The sequence below is a fragment of the Cinclus cinclus genome, chromosome 10 (assembly GCF_963662255.1).
Source record: "Cinclus cinclus chromosome 10, bCinCin1.1, whole genome shotgun sequence".
Taxonomy (NCBI): Eukaryota; Metazoa; Chordata; class Aves; order Passeriformes; family Cinclidae; genus Cinclus; species Cinclus cinclus.
Window position 1 is genome coordinate 4,564,734 of NC_085055.1, and position 23,082 is coordinate 4,587,815.

A 23,082-nucleotide genomic window follows, 5' to 3' on the forward strand; every position below is an offset into this window, starting at 1 on the left:
TGATGAGCAGCCAGTGCCCGCCCACAAGGGTCTGTGTTTGGATGTGAGCGGTCCAGCCAACACCAAAACCATCCCAGTGGAAGGAAGAGCCCGGGACAGGGCAGGATGGGCAGACACAAAGGGCTCCCCTGCCTCAGCCCCCTGAGCAGGCTCTCAGAGCAGCACCCAACAACGAGGAAAGCCAGGAGGCTTCCCAAACCAGAGGGACCAACCCCTCATGTGAAGTGACCATCAGAGCATGAGGAGGGATGGCTACACCCATTCACACACTTGTGGTTACACTTAGCCTGCCCTGCCTTGCAGCAAAAGCAACCTCTGAAGAGCTTGAAAACATAAAAAAATACCCAAAGCTGAGGATACAACACCAGAACCACCAACGCGGCTCAAGTCACACCCAACCTCGCAACATCACGGTTCATCTTATAAATGTGAAGATGGGAAAAGAGAAATGCTCACAGTGCACCTTCAAATGCAATGGCTGCCTAGGGCTAGAACTGCTTGTTTAGACTGAAAGATGATGGGGCTCTGAACTCCTTCAGCAGCCTGTGAATAGGGACACCAGGTGCCCTTGGTGTGCTCAGGACCAGCATCCAGCACCAGGTGTTGGGACAAGGGTGGCTGGCAGCACGACCTGCTCTGCAGGCACTGGTGTGCACACGTTCAGTCTGGCCTCTCAAGCAAGGCACAGCAGTCAGTCTGCAGCTATAAAAGCTGTGTGTGTAAACTACAGTTAATTCTTTACAGCAACAATCCCCAGGAAATATTAATTGTGTGCAGCATGGTAGCTTCTTCCACACGGATAAAGCAACAGGGATTAATTATCGAGCTATTGACCATCAGCCTTTCAGAAAGGGAGACAATAAACCAACTGATGATTAAAAACAATTACTGTCATTCTTGACTCAGGCTAATTATTTGAACTCCTTATAATGACTCAGGAACCTGTAGAGTTTCTGTTCTCCCCAGGGCTGATGCAAGGGTCCTGCACTTGATCAGCAGCAGCCAGACTGAGACAGATGTCAAGCAAGTTAAACATGGCACAGACTCCACTCTACTTTATCATATCCACCCTCAAAAATAAGTTAAAGGGACAATGAGTCTTCTAATACTCTTTCTTTAAGATATTTACTGGCTACACCACCAGACTGCACTGGTGAAATGCCTGGGGACACCAGAAGGAAGGTTGCCATTGTGCATGTAGTTCACCAACAGCACCCAGGAGCACAGGACACACATTATCCCTCCTCCTCTGGCATCTACAAACTTCAAGACAACACTATCAAACACAGGCTTGTGCCTGGGATATTCCCACAGGTTTGTCTCAGGAACCAAACTGTCCCAGCAGTCCTGCTGCTCCCAGCTCTCCTGCAACAGGTAGCCTTAGATTTCAAATATTTTATTTACTTTCTAAAAACCACACACCTCAACATCTCCATCTACTAGAGGTCAAACCTGGGCATTTGCCTCCAGGGGAGTCAGCCCTGACTTCTGGCAAATACCAGCTGGGCAATAAGTAAGTCCTGACTAAAGACCCTGGGATGCATTTCTTCAACCTTTTCCCATGTGTATTGTACACTAGACAGACAGACACACATAGTACAACAAAAAGCTATTGCAAAAACCAAATTCTTTACCAACAGCTGCCTCACTTGGGCTGGCAGAGGACATGGGCAGCCTGTGGGCAGCCAGGAACCTGTAGAGGTGCTCCACCTGCCCTGGGGTGGCTCCTAGGGGTGATTCCCCTGCCCTGCCCCATCACATGGTGATGGTGAAGGAGCTCCTTGAAGGGTCACAGCTGACATAGGCGGCACGTGGATCCCACATGCTCCAAATTAGAGCACAGACTATTGCTGCATAATAGCTTAGTGATTATATTGCATTTACCAGATAATTACACAATCAATAGTTATTGTGCAGTTACAGAGAGGTGTCCACATACTCTATCTTGTACCCTGCAAAATAAAACCTTGCTGAATCTGTAAATGGAGAGCCGCATCCCAAGAGCACAAGGCAAAGCAGCACTTGGCATTAATGACCACTGTCCTCCTGGCACAGTTGGGAAGGACCATGTGAATATGTAATCTCAACACCATTTACTTCAATGTTGTAAAATACACAAGATGAGCGGTACAAAGCTTACCATTTGATCTATTTCCTGATTATTTTTTTTCCCCCCTACTGCCAAGGCTTGCATCAAAATCCTTCTTGGCTGACACCATCCATAGGCCACTGTGTGAATGGCCATGGTAAGACCATAAAAACACTGGGGGATTGCTCTGGTTTTCCACTTACTCAATGCACAATAAGTAGCATATGTCCCCAGGCTTTGCACCCATCTGTCAGACAGGTATTTCTGAGTAGCCCAGTGTTCTTTTACTTTGAACCCATGTATTTATTGGTGCTGGACACCCCACTGATTGTGGCCCTAATCTATCCAGGCAATCTAAGCACACACAATATTTTAAGGAGTATTTGTTTGCTCTCATGCAGAGTAGAAATAAACAGCAATAATAATGTTCTGGGACATAAAAGCAGCATTTCCTCACAATTTAGATAATGCTCTGAAGGGTCTTAGGGAGTTTTGTGTTTAGAATTGCTTTCAGCCATCAGCAAAAAACCAGTGAGGCAAAGGCTTAATTCCCCAAGCCCAAATTCCTGATAGTCATTTCCTTAAACACCTATAACAAAAATAAAATCCAAGGACACAAAGACTCACTACTGCAACAATGTCTGGCACAGAAGCCAGCAAATTCTCAGTCTTTCATCAAAACCAGTTTACAGTCTGTAACATTAGATGCAGGATTATTAGACAATAAAGAAAAGCTTCCGATTCAATTAGAGAGATAAATCATCACCAGTGCAGTCCCTCATTAAAATAAAAATCGAGCTATTCACAAGAGATTGTTAAGCAGTGAACAAGGAATGTTATTTCTCTTTGCATTTTTCCAAAGCAAAGAGCTTGTGGTTGGGGTTAGAGAAGTGACAGCAGAGCTGACTGCCAAGAGCTCCTGCAGCACCCAGGTGTCACTGGGGTATGGCCAGAGCTGGGAAGAACCACAGAGATATTTTAACCTGCTGTCCTGAGCAAAGGAAGACCTTTGCTTCAAAACACAGAGGTCAAACCAAACCAGTTGCCTTTGCCTCAAGCACAAGGCTCAGAGAACAAGGCTCTGACTCACAGAAGCACTATGAACCACCTGAAAGGGATCTTCAAACCATGACCCAGAAAGCAGGATCAAAGCAGCAGCAGCAGCTGCATCCTGATGCACATGCTCTGGCAGTAGGTGCCCTCCTTCTGTGAGCTCTCAAGGTGCACCAGGCTTGGCCAACACAACTCTCCTCCTACGAGCAAGGAGAAGGCGTGTGCTGTGGCTGGGGCTCCCCAGCCTCTCCAGTGCAGCAGATGCTGAGGCTGGCTCCATGAATCCCTGCTCCCGAAGGCCTGCTGGTACTGTGGTACTCCCAGGCACTTCTCAGGCTTCTTAACCTGCTGGGCTGTGCAATTGTTCAGCTGTCAGAAGAACATACCCATGCTCTTTATCCCATGGGATCAATGTGAAGTTTGCACCTTGCATATTTTGTTCCCAGGTTCTGGGCAGGCCAGCCGGTTATCACCAGGTGTGTAGTCTCCAGCACAAAGGTGGCCATGCAGCAGTGCTATACACAGCTGCTGTATCAGATTTTCAAGGGGAAGTATCTAGGCTGCAGTACACAGACATAAACATTATTCCCTGCCTGGAATAAACATCTCACTTCTGCCTCTTTCCAACAGCAAAGTTGCTTTTCTTGCTTCAGAGAGGGACCTGCCATGAGAGGGGGAGGTGTTCACCAGGTCACTGCTCCTGGCTGAGAGCACAGGGGTTGGACCTGCAGAGCTCAGGCTGGCAGCCAGCACCAGAGCACCAGAACCCAAAAACACACAGCCTCTAGGAGGGCAGCAGTGGTGCACCTCAGGTAACACAGCACAGAGGGGTAGATCACCACCCCTGCAGGGATTTAACAGATATGTAGATGTAGAACTTTAGGACATGGTTTAGTGGTGGGCTTGGCAATGCTGGGTTATTGTCTGGACTCAATCTTAAAGATCTTTTCCGAAGTAAATGATTCTGCGAACAGTCCAGCCCTGCCTGAGAAGGGCTTGGAAATGGCAGTGGAACAACCATCTAATTACAGAGGATGTTGCTCCTAGGTATGGATCACTTCTAAGGGCTGATTTAGAATGGAGCCAGAAGGTCTGTGTGTCTTGAAAGTTGATCCATTTGTTTTGCTGCAAGAGATAAATACAGCGGTGGTATCTGGAGAAAAAGAATCACAGAGATCTTATTTCCACACTGGGTTTTAGGGTGGGACACCATAAACAGTTATGTATGTTTTATATCAAAGTCTCCTTTTGTTTATAGAGTGTGTGCTACTCCAGGACTTCAGTTTAAGAGAGCTGTGAAGGCAGGTTTAGCCTGAGCTCATACCTCAATACTTACTAATTTGGTTTGGACAGCAACGTTTTCCCCTCCACCCCCGTCACCATCCCGTCTGGCACCGGCACCACGTGAATCACACCGAGGACAATCCAGTTACTCCAGTAAGTTAAAAACAGTTAGGAGGAGGATTTTCCCCTTCTACAGCATGGGAAAAAGGAACACAGAAACCTTCAGCCTACACTTGGGACATGTCTGGGTGTTTTTTTTTCCCCTCTGAGGTAATACACAGAAAGAATAGAACCCAGCAAGAGGAAACCCGATCAGCTGAGCCACACAACCAGCAGCACCAGCTTATTTCCCTTTTTTGCTCTCCACAAAAACACGACGCTTTGAAAAGGCCGTTACAGGCGCATAGTTTCCATGGACTGTTAGAAATATGAACCAGTTAAAATTAGGTCACCTTCCACCGTTATTTTAGCAGCTGAGAAGAAAAACAGTTCAGAAGGGAGCTCCCGTGGCAGGGAGCACATGGTGGGAACACAATGAATACCAGAGGGGAAGGCTCTCTGGGATATAACCTTGATAAGAACAGCTTTTGAGTGGGGCAGTTTTTCCTTTGTTATTGTTACTTTGAAAAAAAATAAATCTGTTTCGGTTCAAAAATTCACACATTTAAAACTCCAGAAGTTCCAGTTCATCTTCAGTTCACTTCAATCCCTTGATCCTTCTACTGACAGGATTAGTCTACAGCAGGAGGATGGGGGAATTGTGGCTCTTTAAACACCATTCTCTTCAGCAGGGGCAGCTCGCTTGTCTTTTAGAGCATCACAAGCAAGAGCTGTGTCTCCAAAACCACAGAGTAGGATCTCATGAGTATATTCTTTTCTAAAGTCAAAATGAAACATGGGCATGACGGGTAAACAGGATCTCTGTGTGCCCACACACCCATGAGTACACGTGTACACAGCACTTGTGCCCACACATATAGGAGTTTCTTGGAGAATGAGGCCATGGGGAGGTACTGACTCCCAGCAGAACCAAAAAAGTCGGCAAATTCCTCAAGCAGCCATGACAAAAAACATCTCCCCACCACATATAAACACAGATAACCCCAGACTTTGAAACAATTCAATGCCACCCCAAATGCACAAGCATAGTCCATTAAAAGACCCCCATCAAGATGACCAAATCTGGAAATCTCCCAAGCTAAGATATGTTTGGAACAGGTGATATAGCATAGCAGACGTGGGAATTTTAAATATTCTTGTAAAGAAGTTCATACTTTTAAAACCCTGCTCTCCACAATCCCTTCACTATTCTCATCTGGATTGCTGCTTCTACATGTTAGAAAAATTTTAAGCAATCCTACTGACTGTAACAGGCACTTCAATAAAAACATTTTAATAGTGTTTTTAATCCTGTAGCAGGTTCCTGCCAGTGGAAAGGACAGCAGCCAGCCTGTGTGCAAGCAGAGCACTAGACTGTAGCAAACTCATTTGGCAGCCTACTGCAGCTGTAAACTCAGCTCTTAGAAGAGATCGAGATTTAGCTATTAAAGCACAGATTTCTCACTCCCTCCTCATCATCTAATCAATAAAAAGCAACTGGGGGGAAAGGGGAAAAAAAAAAGGCAATTCATTTTCTTGTGACAGTTTCAGAACTAATGTGAATTGTTTATTACAAGAGCTCTGTGTGCCACACAGTACTTGCACACAAGACCAAAAGGTCAGAGTTCAGCAAGGCTTCTTGTCAGGTTTGAAACAGTCAAAGCATAGTCAAGGTGATGTGCTGGGATACTCCATGTTCAACACACAGCCAAGGCAAACAAGATCACTTCAGCTGGAACTCTTACCTTATAGACCTGCCCGTAGGTACCATTGCCAACGAGCTCTACCAATTCAAAGATTCCCGCAGGATCCTAGGAGAAAAGAAAAATAATATTAAATAAGCAATATTTATAGCCTTCTGAAAAATAAATGTTTGATGAAGATCAGCATTTCTCTGACAAGGGTTTTGAGTGGTTTAAGGTCTTCAGGCAGACCAGGGATGGGAATTACAGAGACAATGAGCTAAGTGTGGCACTATCCAGGTGACAGCCCTGTGCGGGCAGCCACAGCACTCTGGGCAGCACAGACCTGCCCAGTGCTGCCCACCTCCAGCACCTGGGCTGGGAGATATCAGACAGGTGCCTGTGAGTGAGCATCAATCCATCCGACTGTCATCTGCTTGGTGTACAAACACTCAGTGCATGCTTTAAATGCAACAGCAAACATTTGCTATTAAAACTTAGATTTCCTTATGTATCAGTTTTGGAATAAAACAAGCTAACTGGCAGGATGTCATTCTGGAGCTTAAAGCAGGGGTTTCCAGGTCTGTTCCTGAGGTCAGCAGCATTAGTGTTACTAGGTCTAAAGGCCTTTTTGGTTTGGTGCATCCCAGCTGTTGACATCCTAGTTTGTCAGTTGAGATTAGCAGATCCAAGGCAATGCTATATGGGGACACAACACCTTGTAAAGATGACAACAAAGTATGAAACCCTGTCCCCAGATCCTCCTGAACTTGGCACCTCCCATCTGTGCCCAGCCAGAGGAAATGCAGTCACACACACATGAGCATTCACCAGCACAGTCCAGAAACAATACAAGCAGTGAGGTACAAGAGAGGGAGGGTGGGGAAAGACAGAAAGACCAGCACGACTATTTTCTCCTCTCAGTGGGTTTTCCCCTTCCTTTAAGAAGCTTTATTTATACTCTCCTTCTCCTTTTCCTGGACTCATCACTCCAAGTTTGGAGAGCACAATCCCCCTGGAAGCTGATGGATGTGGAGGCATCCTGACATCCTGGGGCTTTGTGTGCTCCTGTGAGCACCCACGCCACTACCCATCCTCATCCTCCCTGCTGGGTTTTGAGTCACTTGAGCTATTGGATGACTTGGCATCCCATGAGCCCAGGGATACCAGCTGTGACCTGAGGGGATGCAGATAGGTCAGTTACCAGCTCCAACAGGTCAAGGAGGATCAGTCAGCAGCACTCCTGAGGAGAAAAGAGATGGACACTCACCACCCCGTTATGGACACAGAGGTTTCATTCATTACAAAGCTGCATGAACTCAAGATGCTTCTGGGTCCAAAAGTCAAACACTGAATCTTTTTGAAAGCTGAGAAGCAAGATTCATCCAGTAATAGTGCCACAAAAGTACATTGAATTGAGTCCTGACATGGCTGGGGTAGCTTTCCATCCAGCCAGGAACATGTGCTGCATGGAGTGGCCAGGGTTTGGCACAGCTCTGTGACAGAGTGACAGCAACCCCTCTGATCATTCAGAAATGCCACATCTCTCTTCTGCCTGTTCCTCCATCATATACAGTTTCCTCAGGTTGTCCAGGAAGCCCTCGGGTACTTCAGGGTGGGAACCCCACTTCAGCAGGACAATCTGCAGCAAAGGGCAGAGAAGCTGTGCAGACTCAGAGACCACTGAGGACACATCTCTTCTGGTGCAAACATACCTCCATCCAGACACTTGGGCCAGGCACAGGTGAAGCTGCAGCACAACAGGTTTCCAGCATGCAGCATCTCAGCTGGGTGTGGATAGCCTGTGAACTCTACTGCCTTGGTACCAGGCAGGGAAGTGCCAGGAATGGATGGGAAAGGGAACTGACACTGGGTTTCCACACTGGGTGAGAAGGAAACATGGCAGCAGCTGCTGTTTATTTTCTGAGTTTCTTTCCTAAGGGTTCTTCTCTGCAGTGCCAAAACAACTCTGAAAGAGGCTTTTCCAGTGCTACAAGTATATCTATTTTTGAATATTCAGTAGGAGATTAAGGCAGAAGAAAGTTGTGCCTAGGGCATATGCTTAGGAGGTTTGGAGCAACATCCAGGGATGCAGCTGGCCATTTCTGATAAAAAGAACTCCTTTTGCAATACGTTTTCCAACCTTGCTCTACAAATCCTCAAACTAAAGAGTGCCCCATCCCACCATCCCAGGCTCACTGCTCTAACGTGTGGGGATGTCACTTTTGTGGCTCCAACAGGTGTGCCTGAGTCCATCCATTACTTGTTCAGTGATGCCAGTCCCACACCTGCCTCTGCTGTCGCTGTGCCCAGAGTAGCTTTGTGGCAGCCAGGGGTAGCTCTGTGCCAGAAGGGCTTTCCCCCATCACTCCCATCGCCCACACCTTCCTCTCCAGCTCCCATCAGCCAGTCAGTTTCTCTGCTGCAATGTCCCCTCTCCATCCTGTTTTCTCCCTGCATTTTTCCAGAAGCATTGCCAAGGTAACTGGCCATTTCCCAGCACAGCCAGGAGTGACACTGCTCCCCTGACTGCTGCCACAAGCAGCTCCACCTCAGCACAGCCAACACACCGGGAGCACCAGAACTGTCAGCAAGCACAGGGGGCTGGATCTCTCCTCCCAGACACACTGCCCTCCTCAGCCTGCCCTTCTCCCATGCAGCAGACAGACAAAGAGAAAAGCTTCTCCCCAAGAACCACTATCAGAACCCAGGAATAATATGCTATTAATAGCCTTTCCAGAAAACATGCAGCAAAGGATAGTGCGGGCAAGGAAAAAAAAAAACTGCTTCCCACTGGCCTTCCCTGGACCGATTCATACACAGAAAAGAGATTTGCATGTTAATGGCTGCTGGGAAATAGGCTGTCCCTGGTACCAGGGGCACATCCTGCACATCCCACAAAGCCCCTGCTGAGATGCTTCAGGAGGGTACCAGAGAGCAGCAACAACAGCTCGGGCAGGCTGCAGCAGGCGGCAAGGGAAAAAAATACAGAGGCACACAACATGGGTGATGTTAGCCAGAGAAAAAAAAGAAATCCACCCTGCAGAGCCCCAACCAGGACCAATCCAGGCAAAGCAGGGAATAATCACAGACCAAATATAGCCTGTGCTGCAGATCAGGGCTCACAGCTGCACAGGGCTGCACTTGGCTGGGGGTGGCTGCAAAGCTCATCCCACACAGCTGCTTCCAGCCTGGAACCTCCCTCCTTCCTGCTGATGCCCTCTCCTCCATCCAGGAGGGACACACAGGTGATAAGGCTGCTGCAGCCTGCTCTTCCCACACCCCAGAATGCCTTCACAAGAACTACTGTACCTCGTGTAACTGAAAACATCTGCATTGAATAACAAGCCCATAAATAAAAGGGAAAAATGAGGCGAGCTGTTAGTTTAGTCGAAGAAGGTACATTGTTTAAAACGGAGGGGAAGGGGGGGAGAGACAGCATTTAAGACAAATTATTTTCAACTCTACATTAGCTTCACTCTAACTAGAAAAGGATTTGTACGGCTGTAGTAGCACCAGGACTTTGCCAAGAACCTTTCAACTAAGGTAGGGTCCCTCCCTCCTCCCTGCTACTCAGAACTTGTGCCAGAAGACACAAGAGAAAATTCAGACTCTCCATAAAGCAACAAAACACTCAACAGAACTTTTCAGCTGCCCATGGGATGGGAAATGTTTCACACAACACCACCTGCAGCAAGGGCTGTGCAGACCCAGTGTTCCTCCAGGAAGAGATGGGTTGGGACCTGAGCTCTCTTGTGCCAGGATATGACCATGCTGCCACAGATAAAGATAGTTCAGGCTCAAATTCAAGTGGGAAACTTATGTTTCTTCTAATCTCTCAAGAAAATCAGTGGTACTAACGTTTCAGTGGCTAAAGCCAGTCTGAGACACAGAAAAAACGCAGAGGCATCATCCTTTCCAGCAATATCATGGGTAAGGGGAAAAAAAAGTCCACTTTATTTCAATAAGCAGTGTATTTGAAACTGCTGCATTATCAGAATAGGGACTTCTGTGTATGGATGATAAAGCAGGATATATTCAAATTTCAGTAACAAAACAGGCCTCCCTTTTGAAGACTTATCAGCGTGGAGCACAGTGGGGCTCACAGGTTCCTGGTTAAAACTGCTCCCTCCCTTCTGCCTAACCCAGGCACCACAGAACTAAAGCTAAAAGATGTCCTTGACCACACCATGGTATCTCAAGTCCAAGGCACAAAAGAGCCAACACTTTGCCTGAGGAGACTATTCAGAGAGCAATATTCACACCAAGGGCTAAGTTACCTCAGGGCCAAGGGCTGCAGGTGTGTATCAGTGTTGGCTATGGTGAAAACTGAGTGAGCAGAACACAAGTTAGCCATCTTTAAATACTGCCATGCAGGTGTCCATAACCATGAAAAATATTTATACACAGCCTGTACACCAAATATGCTTGTCTTTTTTGAAGGAGGCTCATTTTTCTCCCTTTTAGCACACACAAAAGGGATGTAACAGGAAGGGTTACATGAGGAGACAGTGGAAAGCTCTCAGGAGAGGGGAACCCAGGGGCACACCAATTAAACCACGATTGCTGTGGATGCACAGGAGGGGAAATCAGAGATTGGAGCCTCTGTAATCACTGTGCACTTAGTCGCCCAATTCTAGCAGCTAATGACAACTTCCAGCCAAAAATCATGGAACTACCCAGTCATTAAGCACATGTTACAACCCTAGAGAAGGAAAAAGCACTGTGTAACCAGAGGCAGCACAGTTACGGGTCAGTAACAGAGGAGTGTCCCCAGGCACCAATCAGCTAAAGCAGCTCTGTGGCATCAGAAGAGTTTTTTTTAATCTCCACCAATATATAAAGCCTGTGCAACTAATGCTCCCAGGCATCAGGCTATTATAAGCCTCTGCCTTACATCTCCATAATAAAACAACCTCAACAGGAGATCCCACAAAAACCAAAGCAGGCTTACAAAGCCATTTACTCATCACCCTCAACACAAGACACAGGGAGCTCTGTCTGTGTGCAGGTGTCTCTGCCTAGAAAAGTCCTGGCAGTCACAAGAACAGATTCTGGCACTGGGAAGCACCAGAGGGTCATTATTCTCAAAAAGCTGGCTCTTGTAAACTAATGGCAATGCCATGGCACCCAAACATCCCAGGAGAGTCATAATCCCATCTGGCATCACACAGTTTGGCATAGCAGCACTGTCAACCCAAGTGGCTGTCTTGATGTATCAGCTGCCTGGAGAAAGTTGAGTCTTCCAAACCCTACCAAGCTCCAACCAGAAGTGAAAGACCTTTGACTCAGAATGCGAGAAAAGTTTTGCAACGAATGCAGGAGAGACAGAAAAGTCTTCTAGCAATAGAGTTCAATAGGCAAAAGTGTCATCAGGGTAACATTTCTGACTATGCAAAGCATCACTGCAAGGCAGCAGTACAAGGATGAAGCCTTTAGTTCTCACACTGTACACCTACCCAGATTTCACTTCCCCAAGGCCAAGTGTCTGGGCTGGGCCATACTCTGTGAAGCCACCTCTCATGCTAGCAGGAAGCTCTAGAAGCTCTGTAAACAGCCATAAACCTCCCAGGCATCAGGACCCAAGCAACCTCAAGCTCTCCCAAGTCCCCTACTATTCTTTCTGAAGGTGCTTCAGTTCATTCATTTTGCAATGCTTTCTGCACCGGCTTCTACAGCAGGAATTGAAGCACTTGTGCAGTTTTACAAAACAAGGTCTGGATCACCTTGGGGAAGTTACCCCAAATGACACAAGGTTCAGATAAAAGTAGATGGGTTTGAAGAGCACTTGAAGACACAGCTGCTTTTTTAGTAATCAGCTGGCTGTCTCCATCTCCAAGGCACTTCTAGTCAACAGCCCTGTGAGTAATATGAAGACTGACTGCATAAGCCAGGAGAGGATGGTTAATATAGCTGCAGACAGCAGCAAACAAAGCAGGAAGGCAGAGGCCAAGGCAACAAAATACTGAGTCACTGGGAACTTTCTAAGAAAGAGGTTGGGGACATGACTTTTCCAAGTTTTAATCGCACGCACAGCCCTAAGCCTGCCCATTAACTAAAGCAGCGCAAAAAAACCCTCAAAAGGCTGCATAGGTATTTTTGAAATAAAAGCCAAGCAACGAAGTAGCACCATGCTGGACTACTGTGTGTTACTCAGGATTGCTTAAGCTGACGCCTTCTCCTGCTAGCTTTGGTACCTTCCCCTCCTTCGCCCACCCATCCGGAGACTCACAAAACAAGCTATCATCAATGCCATCTACCACTGCACCTCCTGCCTACTCAAGCAATACAAGCTGCTCTACTTGGAAAGGGAATAATGAACTCCCCAAGGGCTTTGTTTTCATTTTGAAGAAGCAGTTTGTCCTCCCTCACCCCCAAACACCCAGCTCCGTAACTTAAAAGATGGGAGTCAAGAAACAGCATTACTACACAGTGTAAGAAAAGCTGCTCTCAAGGCTAAGTTATTAACAGAAGAAAAAGTTCTCACCTGGACAGCTGAGAAGCTTCTTTATAAATCTGGATGAACCACTCCTCTGCAGCATCTCACCAGGAGATGTTCTTCCAGGCCCTACTGAGAGCCACATCTGTCCTCTGTCCATTCCCCCTTCCTCAACCATAAATCTGTTCTCTCAGGTCTCCAACATTCTCCTCCCCAGCTTCTCACTGCAATAAAGCTCCAGCCACCGTGTGAGTGCCTCTTTCCTTTCCAGAATGTTAAGACCTGCCAATAGTTGGCAGCAGCAAAATTAAATAAGAACTAATCACCACACTGGGCTTTTCAGTCAATAAAACTGTATTACCTCTTCAACTATTACCTGTTTAATTTAGGATATAAGTGTGGATTTGTAGCCCCCAGCCAGCAAAGGAATAGCCAACACCAGTGCTAAGGGAAAAAAAATACAAAATCCCTTATGCACACACACAGTTCATTCCCACTCGGTTCTGCAGAGGCCAAGCCACTGAAGCTACAATAAACTGAGTATTCCAGATTTCCTGCTCACAGACTCAAACTTGCACACACAAAATTAAGAGTTCTTCTGACCTAGTTTCTCCTTTCTATCATGTCAAAAGAAAAAGCAGCCATTCTGTACAGTCTTCACAAATATGAAATGTGGGAGCTCCAAGCCTGTAAGGAACACACATACTGACCTGGAAAAAAATGGGTTTTCTACCAACCAAAATGATGCAGTTGTAGCACTGCAAATGGTAGGCGCCACAGACCAAGATGTACTAGTGATACCAGGAGAGGACAACAGTGACATAAATAAAATTAACCTTTCTCCAACATTGCACGTCAGAGCAGTGCAGGCCAAGCCACCCATAAGCTACACATCTGCATTAATCAAAACAAGAATGGTCCAAGCCTCTTTCCCACTCCTTCAAAAGCACTGCTACCAATATGGTAAGTTCATCTCTCCTGATGTCATTCAAGGAAAAGGCAGCAAGTTTTTACTTGAGACTAATGAAAATGAACATGTGGCCTCCGTGTGACTGAGCACAGCAATAAATTGCTGAGATAGTCAAAAACCCTCAAGACTACACAATTGTACTTGTTATTTCTAGATGGGAAACCATTTGAAGTTGGTTTCCCTCCAAAGCAGCCATTCCTCTCACCCTTTTAAAGCTCTACAGCACATTCCACAGATCACCAAGACAGACTCCATGAACTGTTTGCAGCCATATGACAAGCCCACCTTCCAGTGCACAGGAGAGCTGGTCATCTAGAAGAGCCAGAAGCCAATCAGACAAGAAGTATCAGCAAAAGCATGGCTGCTAAGTGAACCCCAAGTTTTTCAATGCCTTGCTAGATGAATTCAGCCTCAGCACCATCAACCCCTTCAAACATATGCCTAATTCAAGAATACAGCTTCAACAGGGCAATATATAAAAGGCTTGGCTGAGCTCAGTGCCTCCAAAAAGCTGCAGTGCCAATTATAAATCATATATATAGCCCCCAGAAGATCTAAAGTCACTACTAGTATTGTACCACACTTCTTTGCATGCAGACATCATTTAGAGCACAGCAGCTGGATGCTCTCCTCGCTGGAAGTAATTTCTGCTGTTTTAAACCACTAAGATACTATTCCTAAATGTTTAGATCTCAGCCCTCTGAGAAACAAGAGTTTCAACCTTGGCCAGCAAATGTCTGCATCAAGCTGAAATCGCTACCTACCACTAAATGCTGTCACAGGTTTATGGGGTCTTGGAGGAGTTGGTTTAATTACTTACCAAGGCAGCTTTTATGGGAACTAGAGCCTCTTAACATCCCACTCCTGGAGATGCACTGTGCAAAGTATGACAGCTGCCAAGCTCATGCCAGGAGAAGGGAGCACCCTCTCACACACAGGCAAGCATTCAGTCTCCAACAGCAGGTCACACTTGTGGCTTTGTCTCTGTGTGTCTGCAGCAGTGACAGAAGCCAGTCTGCACCTTCCTGAGACACCACTAGGCTTTGTCTCTGTGTGTCTGCAGCAGTGACAGAAGCCAGTCTGCACCTTCCTGAGACACCACTAGGCCCTCCAGCTTCTGCAGCCCTCACAGGAGGCTGCTGGGGTCATGATCTGGGATCACCTTTGTCAAGAAATGACAGCCTCGCTCCCTCTTTGCAGTGAGAGTTGTGGCCAGAGGGATGGCTTAAAACAGGAGAACATCTCACTCCCAGATGCATTTTGGAGCAAGGAAAGAAAAGTAATCTTAAAACCTTTTGCTTTTTAAAATTAGGATGGTTTTGTACCTCTTATGTCTATTTTTCAGTTATGGTTGTTGGCTGAGCTGACCAGAAAGCCTGTCAGGGATGAAAGGGCTCTAGCATCAACAACCCATAGAATATAGCTTTCAACAGCAGAGATCTGTGCAACAACCAACACACAACCAGGCATGTAGGCATGCACTCCGGAAATCCCTGAATGCCAGATTAAAGCAGGTGCCATTACTTTTCAATATTTTCTTGTCCCTATACATACATCTGGAGAAACAACACCTCCCTGCTGCATTCAGTTGAGTTTCTCACATCAGCCCAGTTTTCACACATCATCTGGAGATGGAGTTATCTGCTGGTTTTGTGCTTTTCAAAGAGTTTACCCACAGCCTGTCACTTGTCATCAGCTCCTCACACTCAGCTCTACAAGGGCTAGTTAGCAAGAAAGGCAGGGAACTCTCCTGTGGCAGTAGTTTCAAGAAAGGACAATATGGGGAACAAACCACTTAGAATTATTGAGCAGAACTCTCTACAAGACAGACTGTAGAAAAAACCCAAACCCCACAACTATACCAACAAGCTGCCAAAACCTCGTACTGTAAACTCATTCTTACATTGAATTGTCTTGACAAATCAGCAAAATTATTTAAAAGAATATCAAACACATGTTAATTTGCATCTTTCAATTTAGAAATACAAGTCTCACCCAGGAGTTAACAAGTTGTCCGGAAGGGGAAAGGAAGGCTTCTCACCTTTTTTCCTACATTTCACAGACTGTCTCCAGTAATGCCAGACCCAGCAGGAAGTCTAAAAGGCTGGTTATGACAGACGCTAAAAATGGGTGGAAAACAAGGTCCCACAGCAAAAAACAAGCTCCTGCCTGACCCATGGCAAAAAAAATCAGCCTAAAATCAGGGTTGATCCACAGCTGCTGAAGTGATTTGCAAGAATTTTGTTTTGCCAGGGTGTGAAGTATTTCCCATATAGAGTCTTCTGTATTTCTTGGTGGCATCCTACACTGTGAAACATTCTCAGAAACTGAGGGAGATGTTTTTATTTCAAACTCCAAAGCCCTGAACTACTAAACTTGGCAGGGGCACACAGATGACTTGGTTTAGTTCATTTGATATCTGCATTACAACAGCACTTCAGATGAGACAATGTGGAAGGACCGTTCTCCCAGGAAGAAGTGCAGGTTTTGCTTTGCAAGTCATCTCAATGTCCTGTAGATCCAACCACCACATTTTGCTTTATAACTGTGCTCCCTGCCAGATTAGAGCCCTGTGACACCTCCCTGCCTTGGGAGCTCTGTGTTAGCTCTGGTCCCTGGAACCAACTGTGACATTATCTGGCTTTTTGCAGAGCTCCACAATTTTTTATTAGTTCACACAAGCAGGCTGGAAATATTAACATAAACACACACAGCAGCTAACCAAGCCCTGTAAGACCACAGGGACCAGCCTGCTGAAGACCAGCACAAGACAGGAAAACAAAGCCAGTGGGGAAGCCTGTAATAATTTGAATTTCGACTGAAAAATCAGACCAAACTCTCCTGGAGGCACAAGGTACAAGCATTCACCAGCCACTCATCTCAGCCCTGCCTACAGCCCTTCCCCATACTCAGGAATGGGGTCAGCTCTTCAGGCCCACCTCCTACAATCCAAGAGTGACACTGCACATCCCCACGAGGATTTGGCCCACGGTCATAAAATGGGAGATTAATCATGAGTGTTTAAGTATATGAAAAGAAGATGAGAAACATTAGTAACTGCTTCTAAATTAATTGCCGTTATTGTTATTTGATTTGCTAAACTCTCTGGGGCTAGATTTTATTTTAGAAAACTATGAATATATCAGATTAATCAACTTAAAATAAATGGTCTTGATTTATTTATTTCTGCTGTATCTACTCCTCTTTAAGCTTGGCAACTCACTGCATTCTTTCCATCCTGTGGAAGAAAAAGAACGGGCTTTGCTTTATTATTATTTTAAAGGAACCTCTATGAAGCTTAGCAGTTCTTTGAGTTTAAATCATGGCAAAACTATGTTGTGAAGGAGGACAAGTGCAAGGCTGGAGCTGGCTTCCACACTCTGCAGGCACCAGCTTTGTACTGGGAGCCCACCAGCAGAGTCACACCACAGAGTCCAAGCAAATCAGATCTATTCCCCAATAATTTAGGCATCCAAAGAGTTGAAAGACACCCTACCAGGTTTCAACAGGGGCTACCCCAGTGTGAGGCACACTTCTTGCAGGAAAGTCCTGCTAGCAAGGAAGAAGTTTAATCTCCTCTAGGCAGATTTCGCTGTTTCTGAATCCTCTGGAAGTTGGGTCAGCATCCTTCCCCCCTCCTAATCCCCTGCCCTCAGCTTTAGCAATGCAGCAGTGCCTCTGCCAGCAAACTAAAAAGAAAAGCCCTCACATATATTATGCTGAAGAATATTAATCTTGTGTTCCACAGAATACTAAGTGGATTACATCTACAGCCTCCAAGGAGAAAAACGTTGAATTCCATGTATCTTGTGCTATTATTCACCCCTATTAGTTTTTCCTACCAGCCTAATGTTAGTCATGACAATTTCCCATTAATTAGTGCAGAGCTCAACTGGCTCGATAGGCCAAGCAATGAGAGCAAGAGTGGGACTTCTCCATGGCCACAAGGCAGATCAGACCACTGTGGCAAAGCTGCTGCACAGGAACACATACAAGGTGATGAACAAAGCCAGCTGTGGGGTTCCTTGGATGACTTCCTGGTGGGATCACCCTTAAACACCAGCATCTCCTTGTATAGGTAAGAAAAAAGAAAATTGCTGACGTAACTTGAGACGTGCCCTCAAATGAGGCACAGCAGACACGGAGGGATGGATGTTTCTGGGCTCTAGGGAATTGTGGTGGGGGAAGAACTCAACAAAAGCTTGAAGTGCCTGTTCTCACGCCCAGAAAGGAGCCCAGGCTGAAGGGGAACACCAGGAAGACCACCTCCCAAGGGTGAACCCACCATGCCTGGGTGCTCCCCACCACCAGCACCCCTCCCAAACACCCTCCTCAGCATGGGAAGTCCAGCCCTCTGCTCCCTCTAGAACCATGCAAACCATAGTAAAGTGCCACCAGCTGACTTTACTAGAGTTTTACACTTTCTTTGCAGAGGTGTTAATGACTCTCAAAAAGCACAAGACTTGGATAAACAGCTTTAATACCATTTAAATGCTTATGATTAGGAGAAACAAGAGATTCTGCAAGGGCCAGGCTCTCAGAGGGAGAGGAGTGTAAATTACTCAGTGAGGAGTAAGCAAGATCAAAGCCATTCCAAAAAGATGCAACCCACTGACAGTGACATCAGCCCAAGCTTTACTGAATATTCCACAAGCTGCTGAGTTTAAAAGGCCAAACGGGGTGTTCTGATGATGCTACACAAGGCAAGGAAGGAAAGGAAATCTCAGGACATATATTTTGTTCTAGACATAATACATGACCAAGAACTGAGCTTCGGCCTGATGCATGGAGACATTCATACTTTCTATTGACATCTTGCTGGTCTGTGCAGGGAAGAGAAACACAGCTTCTCAGCTACAATTGCCAGGCTCCATTGTCTTTTTTATAGTTCCTAGAGTAATTTCAATTCTACACAATAAACAGCAGAACAGATAAGAAAAGCCTTATCAGATGAAGTAGCTTACAGCTTCCCACATGGGCAAGACAGAGAGCTAATGGCTACAGAAGCAGATAAGGATGCTCATAAACAGAAATCAAATCCACGTGTTTCAGCAACAACACACTGCCACAGAAAACAAAATAAACAGTACAACAAACTTTCCCAGGCCATCCTAAATCCTCAGAAAGCATCATTTCATCCCTCCTTGCAGACCCAGCTGGCCCATCACTGTCTCTCCTGGTCAGAAGGGGAGATGCTGTGCGACTACAACCCATTTAGCATCCATCCCAAAATCCAAACCATCATCCAGGGCCCTATCTCATCCCAGACAGAGACCCAGATTGTTCACTAATGTCCAAACTCATGGTAAGCGGCTGGCAGTACAGTTGCACCCTGGGTTCCCCACATCACTTAGTCTAAACCAAAGACACAGAATGTAATCCTCACCACTGAGCCACTCCAACAGCTCTAACCTGTTGGGTATTATCTCTTCATCTGATTCATCTCCTGAAAATTGACGCCTGCAAGTTATTTCCCTTCCCTCATGTCCCAAACATCACTCTGTGTTGGCAAGTATACAAGAAAAGCATTTATCCAAAGGAATTTGCTCATCAAGACTTGCAGACACTAAAACCACAGGTTATCTAATCTTAGAAGAGCATAGTTTAATGGCTACAACACAAGATGAGAGGCCAAAGGGTCTGACTTCTTCTCTGAGCTCTGCTGGGGTAGTATGGCTTATAAGTGAATCTAAAAAAAGATGTCTGACCACTCCTCACCTTGATTTCCCCTGCTATGAGACTCTCCTAAGCACTCCTTCCCTCACAGGGAATCTTATCTATGAAGTCCTCATCAGCATATGAAAAGAGTTACGGATCTCCCGATGTGTACACAAGAAGTCTCAAGGAGTGGAGAAGCTGCACTGGGCAGGGAGCCTGGAGACACATCCTCTTCAGTGTGCTCAGCACACTCCACATCTGTGCTTAGAGAAACATTTGAACCTTTTCCCCACACAGGGAAGGGGAAAACCAATTATTTCCTTTTTCTTGAGAAAGCTCAAAGGAACAATTAAGCTCCGCATTTCTTAAGTCAAGGAAATCATTCAAGATTCTCCCAACAATATCAAGAGACCCAACCACCCCACAGGCAACTCCCACAGAATAGAATAACCCCCCACCCCCATCCCACCCTTTCTCTGGATGCCACTGAGTGACAGAACTGGACTGATCAGGAGGAAAACTAGAAGTCTGCTCTGAGTGCTCTGCAAAATCTGGATGTGGAGGTGGGGAAAATCCAGACCTGGCTCAGGTGAAACCAGAGCTGCACTGCCAGGGTCTCACAGCATGGCTCCTGCTGGGGGCCAGAAAGGGCTTCTGGTGTTAAACAAATTCCCACTTTAAAAACATCTGAATATCAACAACCAAGTTAGTATTTCAGGTCTTTTGGGAGGGAAATGGAGTATTTCCATTGGACCTGCTCCCATCTTTCCCAGCTGCCTCAGTTAACCTTGAAGGCAAGATCACACCAACCACAGAAGTGCCAGAAACAGCCAAGGACCAGCTGGAACTGCTTCAGTACAGCAAGACCTCTGCCCCTAAGACTGGTCCACAAACCTCCTGCTTTCTCTCAAGTGGCAAAAGATAGTGCACTGAAGGACAGAAGATATGTCCACTCTGGTCTAGCCATATGGAACTGAAAGGTCTCAAGAGGAGCAGCTGGTTCAAGAACTTGAAGAAAGAACAAAAAAGGCTCAGCTCTTTTAAGATTAGAATGTCCCATTGTTCCATAATTAATGGAAAGCAGAAGAGGTTTTATGGACTCACTGAGAAACGAGGGTGAGCATTAGAAAGCACTTTTCAGTATTTCATTATCACAAGGTGAGCTGCTTGCATAATACTGACAAAGAACATGAATGTTGATATCACAAGGCAGTTATGAAACTTGGGCTTTAAATACTGAATAACAATAACTCAGTAATTAAGTCTCATAGGTAATTTTTTTCTTCCTTTATTTTTTCTCCTTTCCCTTAACTGCAAAGTAGATGCTGCAACCTTCAACTGAGGTATGACTGCCCTCTCAGACAAGGTTTACACACGATGGATGTCCTCTGCTCCCACTACCTCATACCACCAGGGATCCATCCTCCCACTCCTTCAGGAGAGGCTTTAAGATCACAACAAGGGACATGCTGTGAACCTGTGAGGAGGAGGAGGAGGGTGAAAGAATAAACCTGAATAACTGCATTCTGACAGTTAACTGCTAAACCCCCAACGAGCCCTTCAGTTCTTGTCATGATGTTTTTTGACACAAGCACACATTCTTTACTCCAGTGTGACCCGGACACACAGTCACCCTGAACAAGACACAATATAGAACAGCAAAATGTCATGAAAATCAAGGGCAAATGAACAGAAAAGACAGCTCCTCCCCCTAACACCACTTCTATTTTTAGGCAGCCATACTAGTTTGGAGAAGTTTTACCCGTTTCTGATAATGAGCAGAGGTTTTTCATCTTCTCTCATCTGTGCAGGCACCTTGCTTTACACCAGAAGCACTTAAGAGCATCAACAGGAGAAAACAAACCCACGATTTATTGTGAAAAGGCCTTGACAAACCAACCTCAGCTTTGAACTTCTGCCATTCCTCACGGGACAACCACACTGGTCCATTTTTTATTTTTTTTTGGGGGGGGGGGAATGGTCTGCCCACCTGCAAGGTGTGTCTCCAGTTCAATCACACGATAAACCTTTGTGTATTCAAGAGGCATGATGACAGTTCCTGTGAGCGCTATGCTGTAGTGGGAACTTGATAAAGAATCAGGTGATCATTATCAAACGAACAAGACAAAACCACAGATGTGTTCAAGATCTGGGTTCCACTGCGCTGGCAGCTTCTCTTCAGGAAGAGAAAGATTCCTCCACCCCTCAGAGAGAGCTATTCCTAAGGCACTACACACAATTTTCTGCAATGCAACCAACTTGTATATTCCGTGTCCTTCGGTTGCCTTAGACTGCCTTGATGGGAACATCCAAGTGTAAAGTTCTCTTCCTTCAGGTCCATTCCTTCCCATCCTCTCACGCCTCAACCTTCCTCCACAGCCCACCACCACCATCCCCCTGTCTCCTTGTGCCTACACTGGTGCTGCCTAAGGCAGCCAGATCCTGTATGGACACCAGTCCTGTCTGGACTGCCAACAGGCAAAGTCCAGAGGGCAAGATACGCCTTGGAACAGGTGGCAGAAGAGGAAAGATAGAGGTAAGGCAGCGTCTCACCTGGAAAATGAAAGCATGGCACAAGCAGCTCCGGGATGTCTGTTTTATCATTCGGGGAAGAAGCCAGGCAAAGCCTCACACATTTATCTTCATTTTTTTCTTCAGAATTTTCAATAATCTACTTGAAGTCTTCTATTTGCCCTTTGGATTATGATCTTTAAGGAAGACCTTTTTCCATGCTTCTCTACAATTATGAGATCTAGGGAAAAATACTTGCCTTTCAAGTTAAGTTCTGGTGCCAGCACTTGACAGAATTTCCTGACTACAGACAAAATCATGAGGTTTTTATCAATAGAGAAACCCCTTTCTGACCACAGGAGCTGGTCACTTCTTGGCAAGCTCCTGCCCCTGATCACAAGCACTTTCACACCAGGCTCTCACTTTCTTCTGTGGATTGTGAAATCTCATTTATTGAGGAAAAACACTAGTTCAGTAAGAGGAAGCATTTCATACAGCGAGTAGATGATTAACAAGTAAGCGCTGGAGTCAATTGCTGTATGAGCACCTAAGCGAGTTCCTAAGGCCATAAAAAACTTCTTGCACGTCAGAGGCAAAGGAGTTCATGGGGAAGCTGTGCCTGGTCAAGCCTTCACTTCACGGGACCACAGGGCCACAGGCTGCAGCTCTTCACTTTTCTCCCCCTGGTTCCTGGCTGCAAGTTTCCAGCCCAAGGCTCTGTATCATTGGTACCCCAGCAACCTTCCCACAGAGTATTTTATTCCTACCTTCACTTTCTTCCGTCAGTCAGGATGCCTCCAAGACCTCCCTCCCCATGCTCTGTAGAGGTTTCATGCCCTGTGCACAGCTCAGCACCCATTCACCCACCTCCCTCCCACCCTCTATCCCACCAGCAAGCACTTGACCTCTGGCCAGCTGAGCCATCTGGCAGGAAGGAGAGTTATCAGGGTCCCCACCCTCGGGCAACAGCATGTACAGGCAGCACAGGGGAGGAGAGCTACATGGTGTTTTGTGACTCTGTTAAGGCCAAAGAAGCAGCAGCATTTCTGCTCAGGACCTTTGCCTTTTAATGCCAGTCACCCAGAGCCAAGTAAAGGTGTGCTCTTAAGTATCAGTTACTTCTAGGCAATAATATCCTGAACACCGTTCCCCATCCTGGCTTTTACGGAACACAGTGAAGAAGTTACAGGGATTTGGCACTTTCTGCTTAACAGGCCATCATTAACAAGTGACTCATATTATATTGCAGTGTGAGTCATCTTGGCAGAGGTCACAAGTGTAAGTGACAACTAGTCTT

General features: G+C 46.1%; 1 protein-coding gene across 5 annotated transcripts in view; it reads right to left on the reverse strand.

Annotated features, from left to right (window-relative positions):
- TNIK (TRAF2 and NCK interacting kinase) overlaps positions 1-23,082 on the reverse strand; it is a 151,184-nt gene that overhangs the window by 119,356 nt on the left and 8,746 nt on the right. For all 5 annotated transcript variants that reach the window (XM_062499313.1, XM_062499315.1, XM_062499314.1 and 2 more), the window contains exon 2: positions 6,271-6,336. In XM_062499313.1, coding sequence (XP_062355297.1) covers positions 6,271-6,336 — 66 coding nt within the window. The remainder of the gene's footprint in view (positions 1-6,270; positions 6,337-23,082) is intronic.